The 17,030-nt window shown below is 43.8% G+C and overlaps 1 protein-coding gene across 2 annotated transcripts; it reads right to left on the bottom strand.

The window, feature by feature from the left end:
* Positions 1-14,915, bottom strand: pth2 (parathyroid hormone 2). Of its 2 annotated transcripts, none has more exons than XM_021310377.2 (4): positions 14,774-14,915; positions 3,907-4,011; positions 3,631-3,813; positions 1-483 (listed from the first exon to the last, which is right to left on the bottom strand). In XM_021310377.2, exons 2-4 carry the CDS (start codon positions 4,008-4,010, stop codon positions 309-311), a joined length of 462 nt encoding a protein of 153 aa, XP_021166052.2. In that variant the 5' UTR covers position 4,011; positions 14,774-14,915; the 3' UTR covers positions 1-308. The 2 variants fall into 2 exon arrangements, with proteins under 2 accessions (XP_021166052.2, XP_012707594.2); XM_012852140.3 differs by lacking the exon at positions 14,774-14,915 and adding an exon at positions 5,915-6,056 and having other exon boundaries at positions 2-483.
* Between the last annotated feature and the right edge of the window lie 2,115 nt (positions 14,916-17,030).

Raw genomic sequence — 17,030 nt, 5'->3', positions numbered from 1 at the left:
CTGGATCAGCCATTCGCTGACAGAACCATCGTGTCTACAAGCATCACAAACATCTCGTATTTTTATTAATGTCCACGTTTATTGCCAGCAACACAAACAAAAACCTGTTTACCACTGAAGACATGTCTGACATTGATCTGGAGGTTTCCCTGAAGATCAGACCTGAACTTTGCTGCGAAGCAGCCGCCATCAGGAGGTTACCGCCATCAGGAGGTCCCCGCCATCAGGAGGTCCCCGCCATCAGGAGGTCCCCGCCATCAGGAGGTCCCCGCCATCAGGAGGTCACCGCCTTCAGGAGGTCCCCACCATCAGGAGTTCACCACCAGCAGTTTCTGCATGTAGGAGTTGAGCCACTTCTGTCTCTCCATGGACGTGAGGAGTTTGCTCTTCTCCCTGAAGGCGGCGTCGTCGGCCACCACCATGTTCCTCTTCATCAGCCGGGCTCCTTCTGAGGCCCACTCGTTGGGCCAGACGCCCTCCACACTGGAGACAACATTCACAGAACAGAACCACCAAGAGTTCACCTTCATCTTCAACTCTACATTTCCTCAAACATGTCTGAGTTAGAGGACAACGTTCACACAGGAAAGCGGACAAATCCCCCCGTTTTAGCTCTTAAGTCCTCGTTGTGTCTTTGGAGTCTCCCGGAGCTGCGGAGAAATCCAGGTTCTGGTCGGGTAATTTCACAAAGAAGCAGTCTGCGTGTTAAAATGTCATTAACATGAAGAATCAGAGCTGTCCGCTGCTGTAGGAACTAAAGACAACTGATCCACATGGGGAAAATCTAATAAATCCTTGAGACTCACTGATCCAAAGTTGCTCATTCCAGCTGCTCTAGTTTTGGCTAAGAGATAAAAAGAGCTAAATTCACTTTAAAGTGAAACTTAGAAACACCTTAAGGGGTGGGTGCGTACCAGAACCAGGGCAATCCTGGCCCTGTTACACTCATGTGGGTCCATTTGTTCCAATGCTGTCCAGTAAACTCATCAGCGCCACCTATGGTCCAGCTAAAGGATCTTTTGAACTGAATCAACAGGTGAAAATAACTAGAAAAAGTATTTTTGTGTCACATTTTCTTCAAACCTTCAGGCTCATTTCATTTTTTTGATTTTAGATCTTAATATAATCTGGTTTGATAAATCAAAGCGATTAACATTAACTGGTACAGGTGATCCAAACACCTCCTAGGATAAATAAATCATCAGAAACATGTTCAGTAATGGCAGAATAATGGTCTGTCTGACCCCAAGCTGCTACTTTATTTAAGAAAATGATCCAGGAAGCAGTTTGTCCTTTTAATTAAGCACCCGAGCAGCTGCCTAAAAGTGAAATGATTAATCTGGAAGCTGTAATGAATGACACCACTTGGCTGATCATTTCTACAAGGGTAGACGAAGCGTGTGATCCATTTACGGCTCAATAATTTAGGGAGACACATAAATAAACTGGACGGGTTCTTTGTTGAAGCGTTTCTTTTCTCTGAGAGACTTGGTTCAGGTAAACTCAGCCGTATCAGCAGAACCGTTGCACAGTGGAGCCACCAGCTTTACCTGTGACAACACGGGCTGTTCCCATCGCCATCGTTAAACTGGGTGATCCGCCATGTTCTGCTGAGTTCACCTGAACCGCTGCAGACTGAAGAGACGAAACCAATCAGAACCCGTCCAGAGGAGCTTTCCAATTCCTTTCCTGTTCTTCATATGAGTTAAAAAATAAGGATGAAAGGTTTAGGCCACAGAAACTGGATGAACAGCGCCTGCAAATGCGGCTCTTCATCAATCAAAGATTCTGCTTCTGAAACGGCACTGAAATCTAAAGACATGAAAAACTTTATTGTCCAGCACATTTCCTGAGATGCAGATTCATCTTTGACTTCTGGTGACGGTTCATACATAAAGACACATCATTTAAAGAACAGCGTCACTAAAAAACTATTTTTAACACACTTAAAACCGTCCCATAAAAATGTGAATGAATGTAGTGAGACCCACAGGGATTAGAGCATTCCTTATTCAGGTCACAGCAGAGGGAACAAAGGAGTTTTTATTCCTGTTTTATTGGTTAACGGGCCGTCACCCTCTGACAGGACGACTGCATGGATGAGCAGGGTTCTACTAGATCTATATCCCTTTGTTCCTCAAAGCCTTTTTAAGTAAAGTGAGGTGATGGATTTGCTGAAGACAAATTGTTTTACTGGCCTACGCGATTCAGCTGGTTGTCTTTGACTGAAAGGTTTCCACACCAGGAGACCACAGGACCCTCAATAAGTGCCCTATGCCCTAAACACAAGGTGTGCCTGCCACCATTAAACTCTTTAAGGAGAGAGACGCTGTCTAGCCTTCCTGTGAAAGCATCATCATTTAGCTGAAAGTTCAGTTTATCATCTATAACTCTTCTGACGTATTTAAAACTCCACTTCCTGCCCTCTCATAACGACAGGCTGCCCCCCCCCCCCCCCGCCCTGACATAACCCTGACATTAGGATTCAGAAAGCAATGTTCTAGTTTGTTGTTTAAATTGGGTAAAAGTTGAAACTGGTCTAATTAGAAACAGGCCTTATGGAGTTCTTGCTGGAATAGCAGTGATCCAGATGTGTGCATTTAGCTGACACCCCACAGAGGAACAGGCAGTAAAACAGATAACGCCCCCATGGTGACCCTTCTTTCCCTGCAGGGGCCACCGTCCTCTGGGGGCCGTGCCTGGTTCAGGGGTCAGGTGTCGCTGAAGAGACAAATACTGCTGAATTCCTTTGTGCGGCTCAGCGCTCGTAATCATGTTTCTGCCTTCTTTAGATCAAAGTGTTCAAGTCTAACTCTGACTGCGAGTTTCCCTAGAGGCCGTTTATTTCAGTGAGGAAATAAAAGGAGCAGAGTTAGTGGTCTGAGTGCATGAAAAGACAAAAATTACAGATTTTTACCTCGCTTAGAAAGAAAGTCACTAGAGAAATAAGAAAAACGTATCATTAATATAATAAGTAATATAAAAAGAAAAAGAAATGTGGACAAAGAAGGAAATGAACAGGAAATTCTGCAGGTAATGTCTAAATGCGGCCACCAGGTGGCGTCTTTCACCTCCTGCTTTTGGTTTGCTTAAATTTTTTTAGGTTTATTGGGAAAGATTAGATACATAAAAAGGAAAATATGTTTGTATTGTTTGGCACGGCTGAGGGAGCAGAGTGCATGGAGAGAGGTGACCAGAATTATATTAAAGAGTATTTAACATCTGAACATACGACAGAGGCGTGTTCTGTGCACCGCTACCCCTCTGGCACGGATAAGACAGCATACATGATGGATGGATCTATATGTGCAAATGCGTGTTTTTTTTCTCTAAGCGTGTGTATGCACATGTGCATAAAGTAATGATGTTTAACATTTTTTAGGTTTCAGCATTTTGTTGTTTTTTCTGCTGACGGACAGGAGATTGAAATTAGCTATAATCCCACATATTTATGTTGTGTTGATGAAAATGCATCGTCCCTTTCACAAATAGATAAATAAAAATAGAAATCCTCTGAAAACTTAAAACAAAACATCTGAACAAGTTTGTAATAATAAATAACTACAGACCAGGGAAGTTTCTGGTTTGGTTAGATGAAAAAGCGGGACTGAGAGCCCTGAGCTCAGCTACCTGGCCTCCGTCCTCTCTGGAGCAAACAGCCAAGCTTCCCCCATCAGACCGGCCTTGCTGTCCGCCGCCGCCGCTCTCAGGCCTGGCGCCGACATCATCTGGAGGTTCCAGTCATGGAGGGAGATGGAGGGAAACAGCACCTCCCAGTCATCCAGCTTGTCTCTCTGTGGATCATCAGAACTTCTAGGATCACAGAAGATGTCACAGAATGTGTGGTCAGGCTGGAATGAGGGATAAAATCATTTTACAATATTCCACCTGGGAGCCACTAAATACCTGAGAGGCAGCCGAGGCTGAGGGAAGCCAGACGTCATGGCAGAAAGGAGTAGAACCCAAACCAGCAGCAAGGACATACGAGAAAAAGCTAAAAGCTCTGACATCCTGAAAGAAGAAATCCTCCAGAAATTCAATTATCCACATAATTCATCACAAGCACCAAACAAAAGGATTAATTCCAGTAGAGTCATGCAGATGCTGATCAGATCCGCTGTTCACCTGAAAACGAACTCTGTGAGGTCAGACCCTTTTCTGCCTCTTTATTTCTGTTATTACCTGTATGTCGCTCACTGCCTTTATATTCTATATTGCTTTTTCATTTATTTATTTTTTATTTGTTTTATTTTAGATTTGCCTCTGACTCAGAGACCCGACATAAACATAACAGGAACAACATTTTCTGCTGTGAAATTAAACTGTTTCCTTGTTCAGTCAAAGTTAGACCAAATAAATGAGAGCCTCTGATGGTGGAGAGCAGTCCGCCTTATGCAGATTAGATGACAGGCAGAAGAAACCGCCGCACATCACTGCTCAGCTGCTGAGACAAAGGATGCTCGGAAATAACCTCCATCCGTTAAAATGTACCCGTGGGAAAATACACCCCAGCTGGTAATGGCTCACTGGCAGCCATTTAAAGATGGAGCAACCTTCAGTTGCTCTGAGTTCTGTCTGTAGGAAGAAATGTATTCATTGATTAGATTAGATCCAAATTAGACGGCCATAAAAAGTCCAGATTACAGGAGGAAAACTGGTCTGGAACAGAACCAGCTGTGAAAGCGGTTTTGAAACACTGATGAGGCTTTAATACCACAACTCAGAACTCCTGAGCTGCTTTAAACAATAGTAGTTCTATAAGAAACCGGTTTCCTTGTTGAAAACACATCACATGGAAAATGCCACGGTTTTGCCAACAAAGTTCAACATTTGAAGCTGACTCTAGGAGAAACGCTTCACTTTTCACATGGGAGGCAGTGGAAACGGTCAGAAATGACGGACCGCAGCGTCAGGGCCCCTCAATAGATATTACCTGCAAAGGTAATGTCTTCCCGGCTCTTATAGAATAAAAAGTAAATAAGTGAAAATATGCGTGAAACCAACAGCTCATATGGTGAACGCCAGGGGAAAAGATGAGGTTTAAAAGAAGGAACCTGCCTAACATGAAGCAGTGACCTGGTCCACAACATGGGGACCGGTACCATGTCTGAGCTTTGTCCTCGTCTTTGGATCGTCAGGAGCAGCGGGTCAGAAAACGGGCAGAGTTTTAAAAAATGTTTAAAACCCAGTAAAAGCGTTTTGAAATCCTCCAGGAGCGGAGGGAGGTCTCCTCGTCAGAAGACCAGCAGCTGCATGTTGTAGAGGCTGGAGGAGAGAAGCTGCCCCTGAAATACAGAGCGCTACAAGGCGTGAGGCAAGACTGAGAACGCCGTCATCTAACTTCAGCCCAGACCGCCGGCTCTGGCTTCAGATCTGCAGGCAAACAGCCGAGATTCACAAGCAATCATAAAACAGGCAACAATTATCTTATTATATCTTTATTATTTCAAGTCATATAAGGAACGGCGGAAACTATGGTGCAATGTTTGTGGCATCCAATCATCACCCTTGTGCTCAGTTTAATTTCTGAATCTTCTCCATCCTATAAAGGTCTGTTTCTGTTCTGGAAACTGGATGTTCTGACCAGAGCCAGAATTAAAAAACAAAAACTGCTCTTTGCTTCTCTTTAAAATACAAAGAATTATCCTGAAACAAAAACAGACAAGCAATATGTTTAATTTGGTAAATATTTAAGAAAAGCACGAAGACTTCATGACATTACCGTCCATATATGGTAAAGGCTTAGAAAGAACTGCGTTCTGGTTGCTGAGTTCTGACCTGAACGTCCATCACCCACACATGCACGGACCAACATACTGTTTGACATCCATCACTGAGTTCAGACAACAACCAGAAGCAGAACTCCAACTAACAGAAAGCTTTATTTCTGACTCTAGATCCGTTGGATTCTTACCTGTCTCTCAGGAGCAAGACTCAGACTGTCAGACGTTTGCAGAAACCAACAGGTTTCTAAAGTTGGACCTCCAGCTGGAGGTTTTTAGTGTCTAGAAACACTAAAAGCAGCTAAAATAACCAGGAATGCAGATTCAGATGACCTCTTCAGGTTGAAAGTAGCTGAGAACCTGCAGCGTTGTCGCTTATATAGCTGCTCACCCTGGCCCCTGGAGTCAGGCCCATCCTGGCCACACATCCTCGCCAGAGAGCAACACCCCTGCACAGGTCGTTAGTGTCCGCTTCAAACGCTCTCTGTGTGGAGGTGCTGTCGTTGGGAGGACAGCATCTTGTTACTGAACATCATTACCACGCTGGTGTGCATAAACGTACATCTTCATGCCCTGTGGCAGACGTCCTATGCTTTATTCAAGCGAGGTGTTTAATCTTACGGTGGAAGTACCGGAGCACTCGTCTGACTGCATACCATGCAGATAAACACCCTATCCTCTGACACAGAGCAAAAATAACACATTCACGGCACGTTACAGACCCTAACAAAAGTATTCACACCTTCTAAACTGTTCCATACGTGCACAAAAACACAAAGTGGACCATCTCAATGAAGAGGAAGTCATAAAAAGTATGGTGTGCACTGATATTCAGCCCCGTCTCTTCAGATAACCTTTCATACAGACGGTCAGAATAATAAAGGCAGGGAAATACAGAAGATAACAACAGTAAAGAGCCAGCTTCTGCAGCCGAGGATCGGAACGCCAAGGTCCCCGCCCTCTACTGCCACCCACAGCACAATGCACCCGACTCCTTTGGCCCCTCCGGTAGGTGGTGAGCCCATCGGAAGGGGGACTCATGTCGCCTCTTCGGGCTGAGCCCGACCGGGCTCCATGGGTAAAAGCCCGGCCACCAGACGCTCGCCAACATGCCCCACCTCCAGGCCTGGCTCCAGAATGGGTCCCCGGTGACCCGCGTCCAGGGAGGGGCTGCCTCCTTACCGTGGCAGGCGCTGTACCGATCTGTTGTGGTCTTTTGTTTTAGACTTGAAGTTTAAAGTCTAACTCTTGGACTGAAAAAAATTCCTGAAAACCGTTGAACAACTTCCAGAACAAGGTAAACTTTGAATATTCATGTATCAAAAGTGTTCAAATTAAGTTTAAATATGAAATATTGCGCATTTTTTACACCAATTATGGTGTTCCTCGTTTGAGTGCTGCCTCCGTTTACGATCGGCCATTTCCGACGTGTGACGTCAGTTCAAGAACACCGAGAATGCGCGAAGCGAACTTGCATAGAAACACACATTGTTTACATTGTACAACCGGTACGGCGAACAAGGATATATGGAATTTTTCTGGGATATTCTTTCACACACCAAATCTGCTGATCCACGTCTACTTTGAGCAAGCGCTTTTAAAAAAAATCGGCAAACTAATTACAAGATAAAATGCCTTCTAGGTGCGTAGTTGGTGGCTGTAGTGCAGACCGCGGTGAAGTTGGTTTGACATTGGACATTCAAGCTCTGCGGAGTCAGCGGGATCTAGCTCACGGTTGATCCGGTTGAAGGACTCCGATTTCAGCCAGCGTCTCTCAGCTGCTCCCTCCTTTCATACGCGGTGGGACCGTCAACAAATCTGAGTTGATTTTTGTTTCTCAAGACGCTCCGCTGACTTCGCAGAGCTTGAATGTCCAATGTCAAGCCAACTTCACCGCGGTCTAGTGCAGACCAGAAAGTAGCGCTACATACTTGGCCGGTGGATCAAAAGGTCCGAAAGAAATGTGATAAATTCGTAAAAGAAACGCGAAAAGACTGGATTGCCGGCATTGACAAGTGTTTTATGCAATTCACACTTCATGAGCGAGGATTGTGAGGTTTACTTACAATGGAGCATGGGCGCTATGTCTTGGGCAGCGTTAGATATAGTCTCCTCAGGTTCACCTTGTTCAAACTCTGTTTCTTCGTATATATATTCGGTATCGGAGTCGCCGATGCTTGAGGTGGAGTTTGTAGATGTATCAGACATTTTTTTCATTAATTTTTTGTACGTAGAGTAAGAGTTATTAATTAAATGTAATAAATAGGTAGCGAAAGTCGTAGTGTTAGCAGCCGGATGCACGGTACTAGTTCTGTTTGTGACGTCACATTCCGGAGCAGCCCGATTGAAGAATGTTCAGGCTCTTTCGCTTATACAGCAAGTTTTATCGAAATTACTTCCAAACGGCGCACATAATTCATATATAATATACATTTCTTTACTATGGTGACTATTTGAATGCATCTGCGTAAAAATACATTCAGTCCAAGAGTTAGACTTTAAGCCTGTCAACTGCCACTATCCAAGCAGCTCAGTCACCAGTCATCAGCGAGACCAGTTCTAAAGATTCCTCCAACACTGCCTCACTTACTGAGGACGAGGTAATCATGTTTGGGAGGATGCCAATTATTTTATTTTTATTGGAATCAATTTTATTTATGAAGAATCCCATAAAGTCATTACTGCTAAGAGCTAAGGGAATGGATGGATCAACAGAGCTGTGGCTCTGTGTAAATTTGGCAACTGTACTGAAGAGAAATCTAGGATTATTTTTATTCTCCTCAATTAATGATGAAAAATATGCTACTCTAATTTTGCGAAGGGTCTTGTTATACAACAATAGACTGTCCCTCCAGATTAGGTAGGATTCCTCTTGGTGTGTAGAGCGCCATTTTCTCTCCAATTTCCTAACATTGTGCTTCAAGGAACGCAGCTCTGAATTAAACCAAGGAGCCAGCTTCCTGTGAATAATCACCTTCTTTTTCAAGGGAGCTACATTGTCTAATGCAGAACGCAATGAGGAAGTCACACCGTTAACAAAGACATCTATTTGTGAATTGGAAGAAACAACATTGCTGCCATCTACAGGGCATTTCTGCAATACGGAGGATATTAAAAAGGGGACAGACTCTTTAAGTTTTGATACAGCATTATCCGATAAAGATCTACTATAATGGAACCCTCTTTTGGGGGTGGAGAACTCAGTTAGATTAAACTCAAATGTTATTAAAAAATTATCAGATAGGACAGGGTTGTGAGAGAATACTGTTAATTCTTCACAATCAATGCCATATGTCAGCACAAGGTCTAAAGTATGAAGCCAAGAGTGCGTCGGTTTATGCACATTTTGAGCAAAACCAATCGAATCTAGGGTAGTATTAAAGGCTACACTAAGGTTATCACATTCAGTGTCAACACGAATGTTAAAATCACCCACTATAATAACCTTGTCAGTGTTTATCACCAAACCAGATAAGAAGTCTGACAACTGATCCAAAAACTGAGAGTAAGGGCCTGGTGGACGATACAAAACAAAGAGAAGAGGTTTTATTGCTTGCTCCAACATTGGTAAAAACGGTCAAACGTTATCAGTGGGGAAAGTACATGTTATTCTGAATATTTAGAGGGTTTCCTAAAACCTAAAAGGAGTGTAAGGGATTAAATTCCCTAACAGTCAGTTGATGCTTAAATACAGAATAACAAGCTTCCACCTCAGCCCTGAGTCACTTCACATTATGCATGCCTCCATCAGAATCTGTCAGATGTCATCCGTGCTCTCAGCATCATTTAAAGAGCCATTGGCTGGAGATACGTACACGCTTTTGCTTTTGCGTTACTAAGGTGAAAATCAAACCAGATCTCTTAGTGGCCAAAACATAATGAGGGAACATGAACGTAAAAAGCAACTAGCTTGGTGGTTTAGTTTGAAATGTTTTTATCACCATCAGTAAATACTTAAATAATCAAATAATTTAAATAAAACATGAATTTTGGGGCTGCACAGTGGTGCAGTGGGTAGCGCTGTTGCCTTGCAAAAATGGGTTCAAATCCAACCCTGGGTATTTCTGCATGGAGTTTGCATGTTCTCCCTGTGCATGCGTGGGTTCTCTCCGGGTATTCTGGCTTCCTCCCACAGTCCAAAAACATGACTGTTAGGTTAACTGGCTTCTCTAAATTGTCCTTAGGTGTGAGTGTGTGTGTGAATGGTTTGTCCTGTCTGTCTCTGTGTTGCCCTGCGACAGACTGGCGACCTGTCCAGGGTGAACCCGCCTCTCACCCAGTGTACGCTGGAGATAGGCACCAGCAACCCCCACGACCCCATGAAGAATTAAGCGGGTCAGAAAATGGATGGATGGATGGATGGATGGATGGATGGATGGATGAAATTTTGCCAAGAGTGATGTCAGCCAAGATGCAGCAGAACACTGTGAATTCCACATCCTTCGCCCCAATACACCTGAAAGCAGGAGCCTTTTCAAAAGCAACACAGGATAAGACTAGACCTGATGTTATTTTAAGTCCCATTCAGTTCTTCACTCTAAAGGCCGGCTCACACGGCAGGATTTTTAGCCTGATTTTCGCCCTGATCTCCCCTTTACGCGAGGCGCCGATTATCGGTGTCCCTTAAAATAATCTTAAGAGAATATCCTGCTGTGTGTGGCGTGTTAAGAGTGATCGAGTCCGCTCGTTGGAACGTCCGGACCGCTCCGACCTAAAATCGGGGATATTCAACATGTTGGATTGTCTTGCCCCAATATCCTACTGTGTGTGGTGTTCCTCCAAAGACAAACGAGCCTGTTGAATGTGACCAGAAAGTGAGGTGAGGGATTACCCAAGAGAACTCCATTGGCCCCGCTACCCCAACTCGCCTCCATTTCATAGTGCAGCAAGCGTGGAGCCCCGGTCACATTGTCTGTGCTTCTTTAACCAACGCCTTTTGTTTTTGTTATGTTTTCTCTCTGTTAAAATCAGGTCACAGACTATTGCCATTATTCTCCCCCATCGTTCATGTTTATTTACTCTGAACTTACGGTTGATCATGACAGGATTCGCAAGATTTCCCGTCTGGCATCTGAAGATTTTAAGTGAAATCTGTTGCCGTGTGTTGAGCTCGCCGTCTGACCCGACACACACTGTACGTCCAAACCTGTTAATATAGGATTTTTTATTGTTACATGTGTCTCAGGCTTTGAAAATCAGCCAAGTGTTTTTCAACGTAACATAGGAAACAGAGACAGCAACTTCACTACTAATAAATAACTTTTTTTAGATAGAATAAAAATGTTTCTGGAGAGCAAATCGAGTACAGTTTCTCCAGTCACTCATTGATCAGTACCAGTAAGTTATATGAAGTACTGTGTGGTAAATGTTTAGTTGAGCAGTGAGTTTGCCTATATAGCATGGAATGTTTGTGTCATCTGATCATAGAGTGTGGTGGAAGAGCTTTCTGTCTTCATATGTAATTGGATGCATCTAATGAATGAAATCCAATGCTTGGCCCTGAGTTCCACTCCTGACAGAATCGGCTTCTTGTTGGGGAGTGCTGGCCTAGTGGTTAGAGCAGCGTGCTTGCTCTCAGAGAAGGATGCAAGTACCCGGTTCAATACCCAGCGCCTGCACTCTGGGTCCCTGAGCAAGACCCTTAACCCCAGAACGCTCCCGGGGCGCCGCACATGGCAGCCCACTGCTCCCCAAGGGTGATGGGTTAAAAGCAGGGAACACATTTCGTTGCTTGTACTCTGACAATGCAATGACAATAAAATTCAATTCTATTCTATCAGACCTCTTTCTGTGGAGGCCTCTAGAAATAAAACTGAAACAAAGTCAACAACTGCTGAGCAGACCTGGAAGTGCCTGTTTTTGTTATAGACCTTGTTGGATTTAATGACCTGCAAACAGGAAGCAGAAGCTTTAACAATGGCTCTGCAGATCTTATTTTACACAGAATAACAAGCTTCCACCTCAGCCCTGAGTCACTTCACATTATGCATGTCTCCATCAGAATCTGTCAGATGTCATCCGTGCTCTCAGCATCATTTAAAGAGCCATTGGCTGGAGATACGTACACACTTCTGCTTTTGCGTTACTAAGGTGAAAATCAAACCAGATCTCTTTGTGGCCAAAACAGAATGAGGGAACATGAACGTAAAAAAGCAACTAGCTTGGTGGTTTAGTTTGAAATGTTTTTATCATCATCAGTTGTTCTGAATTTTCGCTCTTCAAACAGTTTAACATGCTGGAGGAGCCTAACGCGGTTCAACGTTAATTGAAATTTAAGGGCAGAATATGAATTAAACATATATTTCAATCAATAAATCCTCTCTACTAGGCTAGTGAAACTTAACAAAACTAGTAAGCAAAATGAAGATAAAAAGAAGCTAAGGAACTATGTACACACAAAAGAAACTAAAGACAAATAAAATAGTTGATCATCATCAGAATGATTCAGTGAATCTTGGTTTACTGCAGATCAAAGTTAGAGAACCAAAGTTCATCTTAAAGAACGTGGAATGAGATCAAATTCAGAAAAACATTTGGTATGTGTTTCAATCAATTTACAATGCAAATCCTGAGTTAAACAAAACATTATTTGAGAAAATAAAATTTTAAAGAATGTTTTGCTCAGTAAAATCAATAACCTTTAGGAAGCTCAATTTTATTAATGCATTTATTCTTCTGGGAAGCTAGGGGGCGCTGTACTGATCAGTTGCTTGATGGGTTAATCCTAAAGTTATACAAAACACAATTAAATCAACATTAATCTTCCACATTATTGCAGTAATAACACTCATAGCACTATTGAACGATGGTGGAGTGAAACGAAAACAAGCATTATGTTTAAAACGAACCGTTGACTCATCGGTAGCACTAATGATATCCTGGAACTAATAGCGCTATGCTAGCAAACACTTGGTGCTAATTAAACAAAACACTTTCCAACCATATTTTGTGGTAATGAGCGGACCGGACAACACAAATATTAATATCCCATCGGTGTATAAAACCCTTCTAGAAATAATGTTTGTTATAGCTGTAAAAACACACTGAAATCACATCATGCAAGCAGAATCTGTTAGCTCCGGGGCTTTTTACTAGGTCGAACCTTAAAACAAAGGTGGATGCTTCTCCATTTCCCAAGTTCGGATCCTCTACCAGAGGCCTGGGAGCTTGAAGGTTCTTCTCAGCTGTTCCTCAGATCTTCTGGACTGAGATGTCTGATGTTTCTCCAGGTTTCTGCTGCAGCCACTTCTCCAGAGGGGGGGGGGGGGGGGGGTTACTGCTCTGACTGCTCCGATGACCACGGCCACCACTGTTGTCTCTACCTTCCAGGCTCTTTCTAGTTCCTCCCTGAGCTCTTGGTGTTTCTCCAGGTTCTCTTTTTTCCTGATGTTTCCATCCTGATGGCCTCATCCATCACCACGGCTCTCCTCTGCTGCTCATCAATGATCACAATGTCCGCTTGGTTGGCCGTCACCATTGTGTCTGTCTGTATCTGAAAGTCCCACAGGATCTTCTGTCGTTCTCCACCACCTGGGCAGGTGACTCCCATGCTGACCTGGGGGTCTCCAGATGTTCTGAACAGATGTTTCTGTCCACTAAACCAGCGCAGTGGTCATGGCGTTCCATGTATTCCTTCCCTGCTAGAATCCTACACCCTGCTGTGAGATGCTGGATGGTTTCTGGGTCTCTCTGCATCGCCTTCACCTGGGATCTTACCTGGTCTGGTAGATCTGGGCCTCTATAGCCCCGTTTACACTACCCTTGTTAAACCGAGCCGAGCAGAGACCAGTCTGAGCTCGGATCAGTTAACCAAGCCGAGACGACCGTTTACACACCACACTATGCCTGTTCCTTGGTTGCTCCTCGCCTCCTAGTGACGATCTGCGGTACTGCTGCTCCCTGGGATTGAAGGCGGGACAGAGCAAATCAAAATGGCGGCGCCCGTAACATTCAGGATGTTATGATTAGACAGAGTCGGCTTTTGGGACGTGGATAAGACAAACAAAGGTCTAATAAAGATTTACAGACGCAGGAAACAACGACAGACACTGAGGTTCATCACACTACTAAGCAGAGTCATCACTGGAAACCGTGTGGCACAGTAAGGAAGCTAGTATTATTATGAATGTCTGAAATTTGTCTGAATGGAGTGTGAATCGGGACGTGCAGCCAGACACGCCGGAAACCCCGCGGACAGTCAGCTGACTGTAAGGGGATGACGCGGTCTGCTCATGCGCTCTTTATCAGAAAACCGGGATAAAAAAAACCAGGCCGAGACCTACTCAGGAACTGGTCTGAAGTTAGCGCAGTCCGGTTCAGTCTGCTGACCGTTTACACACAAGAGTTATCTCGGTTACCGAGCTCGGACTGGTCTCGGCTCGGTTAAAAAAGTGTAGTGTAAACAGGGTATGTGGCTCTGGTGCTGAAGGCCTGCTGCTGTGCTGCCATGATCAGAGCTTCAGGGATGTCCTTCAGTCCAGCCTCTCTAGTCATTGGTAGGATTATATCAGCACTTCAGCTGTCTGTCAGCGGTACATCACACGCAGAGGTTTTTCCTCCATGATGGTTCCTTCAGTTCCTTCTCTACCAGCTTCCATTGAGACGTTCACTGAGAGCTTCATCACACACACACACACACACACACACACACACACACACACACATTTTTGCTCCTGTAAAGCCAGACTGATGAAATAAATGTCAGAAATTTTAATAAAAATGATTTAAATAAATGGAAAACATGGTCTTTATTGAAGATTCAAACAGTAAAGAATTATTGTTAACAGAAAATATATAAAAGACAACATTCTAACCCAATAATTTTAAAAAGCTTAAACAAAACATCTTTTTCCAAATATCTATCTTGATCTCTGTCTGTGAAAATCTGTAAATAGTTTACCTTGTATACCTGCTCTGTCAATTTGTGTGTTTAAATAATACGTATATAAAAAAGCGTGATGCTTCCATGGATGCTACTGCCCCCCCACCCCCCACAACCAGGTGTAGCCTCTAACTGAAGCCATGAGTCCGGCTAATATGGGAGCAATTACCTGGAGGCCACAGAGACTGACTGAGCACGCTCAGACTCTGAACCCTTGCAGCAGCAATCTGTCGACCACACCAGCACAAACGAGCGTCTATCACACGGACAGATGTTGATGCTGCTGTCACATCGCCCCCATGGCTCAGGCTGTTCCAACTGGTCCTTGCTCTTTGCCGGACACAGACAGAGAAACGGCAGCATTAAATATAAAACAGATTAAACGAGAAAATCACCATTTAATCTTACGTGACACATTGACACAACCCAGGCAAGCATCCTGATTTCACTGGGGAAACACATGAAGCATTGGGTCTGTCCTGTGTCACCATGCGGTTTTGTTTATCCACAGAACAGGACCGGTCCAAGCTGCATCGACCAATCAGGTCATTAGGGCTGACCTTCCCTCCATCCAGGACCTGTACAGGTCAAAGGTCAGGAAAATGGCAGCTAACATCTCTGCAGACCCCAACATCCTGGACACAACCTGTGTAGACTTCCCTCCAGGTGGCGCTGCAGAGTCTCTGTGATGGACCCTGAGCCGCCTGAGGACCCAGATCCAGACCTGGTCTTTCTCTTCAGTAAAAACACTGAATACATTTATGTCTGGTCTGGTCACATCACATCCAAATCAGAGCGTTGCTTCCGGGACTGAGAGTTGGGTCATAGCCTTCATTCAGCATGAACAGAACCTTGCTGCAGTTCATAGATGGAACAGAACAATGTGGAAGATGGTTTAGCATCAGCCCCCGACCAGAACTAACTCTGAGTCCAACTCTTAACCCGATCAGACCTTAGATCTCGTCTTCGTGTTTTCAGTTTTTGGCTTTTGCTCCCAGAGAAATGATGATCTCAGCTCACACTCACAGAAACACATGTTATGAATAAAACACAATGTGAGGAGGAACCAGAACCAGTCCAGTCCCTACATCTGGAAACTCTTTCACCTCTGACCTCCCTCCCCTCTCCTTCCTCTGCAGGGATCCGTCATCTCAAGCCAAAGCTTCAAGGCTCCACAGGAAGTTGCTGATTGTGCAAATGAAGACAGATATGGGCCTGTTGCTCGTTGTGCATGAAGTCAATGAGATACTGAGGCCCCTGAAAACGTGGCCCCTTTAGACCTGATTGGCTCCTGTCCTGTAGAGGAAATGTTCGGTCCAGAGCAGAACTTATGCAGCTAACAGTTCTGGAGCAAAATGTGTTTCTGTCCCATAATGTTGCAGAAATCTTCCTGGGGTTCAGTTTTCTGCTTCTGTCTGCATGAAATACAATTAAAAGCAACTAAAACAAGAACAAAATGATCGTATTATAAAGTTAAATATAATGAATATAAATTCATTATAATATAAATATAATGAAATTTAACTCCATCTGCCAGGACTTAGAAAAAATAATGACATTTTTATTTTGGAACATTTGTTAATTGACTTTTATTATGTTTATTTCTCTAAAACTCAATAATTGAAAGATGTAAATATCCATTCATCAGCAGAACATCCAGCTGATTAATGACGTCATAAACAACAGAACCATGTGATCTGCTAAGACTGGATTCCAGAAGGGTATAGTTGCAGCTGCAGCCACCAGAAAACACCCTAAATATGCCTTCCCCCCCGTCCACTAACCCTGCAGTCAGTGGGCTTGTTGTGTGGGAGAGGGAGTGTGTTTTACAATCTCCACGGCTGCAATTTATGGAGGACCAAATCTGACATAATTAAAAATAAAAGCAATATATATATATATTGTACATATCTAGTTTTTCCTTATACAGTACATGCGTTTTCGTCAAGAAATTTGTATAATTAGTTTTGGCTTTTCCTTATACAAGCCTTTGTTTTTTTGTCTCCTCATTTAGTTTATCATATGCATTTCTGCCTCATTATGTAAATGAAGAAGGCAGTCTCCCTATTAGTTGGTTAGCATTAGCTCTGCATAACTGAGAACTTCATGCTGCTATCAAACGCTGTCTGAGGCTACCAGGTTACCAGTGAGCTGAGGCTTCTAGCAACTTGATTTGAAAACAACGCGATAACTCCAGACTTTATTATATGTCGTGTGGACGCTCTGACTGAACGTGTGTTTCAGTCAGCGGCTCACAAGGAACCAGGTGTCGGCAGGTGTTGGGCCATTTCTCCCAACATAAACTACAGCCCATGCTAAGAGCTCATGTTACTGGCCTTGTCTTCACTCTGTGTTGTCCATTCATCTATCTTCTAACACGCTTATCCCTATTGGGGTTGTGAGGTCGCCAGTCTATTATATATATA

Source organism: Fundulus heteroclitus, unplaced genomic scaffold, assembly GCF_011125445.2.
Source record: "Fundulus heteroclitus isolate FHET01 unplaced genomic scaffold, MU-UCD_Fhet_4.1 scaffold_99, whole genome shotgun sequence".
In the NCBI taxonomy this organism is placed as follows: Eukaryota; Metazoa; Chordata; class Actinopteri; order Cyprinodontiformes; family Fundulidae; genus Fundulus; species Fundulus heteroclitus.
Note: the sequence above shows the minus strand (reverse complement) of the source record. Positions and strands in the feature narration are given on the sequence as shown.

Excerpts from the sequence above, each read along its gene's own strand:
- pth2 (XM_021310377.2), bottom strand. The coding sequence starts at position 4,010 with ATGTCAGAGCTTTTAGCTTTTTCTCGTATGTCCTTGCTGCTGGTTTGG. Across the intron at positions 3,814-3,906 it reads CAGCCTCGGCTGCCTCTCAG|AAGTTCTGATGATCCACAGA; the intron begins GTATTTAGTGGC and ends CTGTGATCCTAG. Across the intron at positions 484-3,630 it reads CCAGAGAGGACGGAGGCCAG|TGTGGAGGGCGTCTGGCCCA; the intron begins GTAGCTGAGCTC and ends TGTTGTCTCCAG.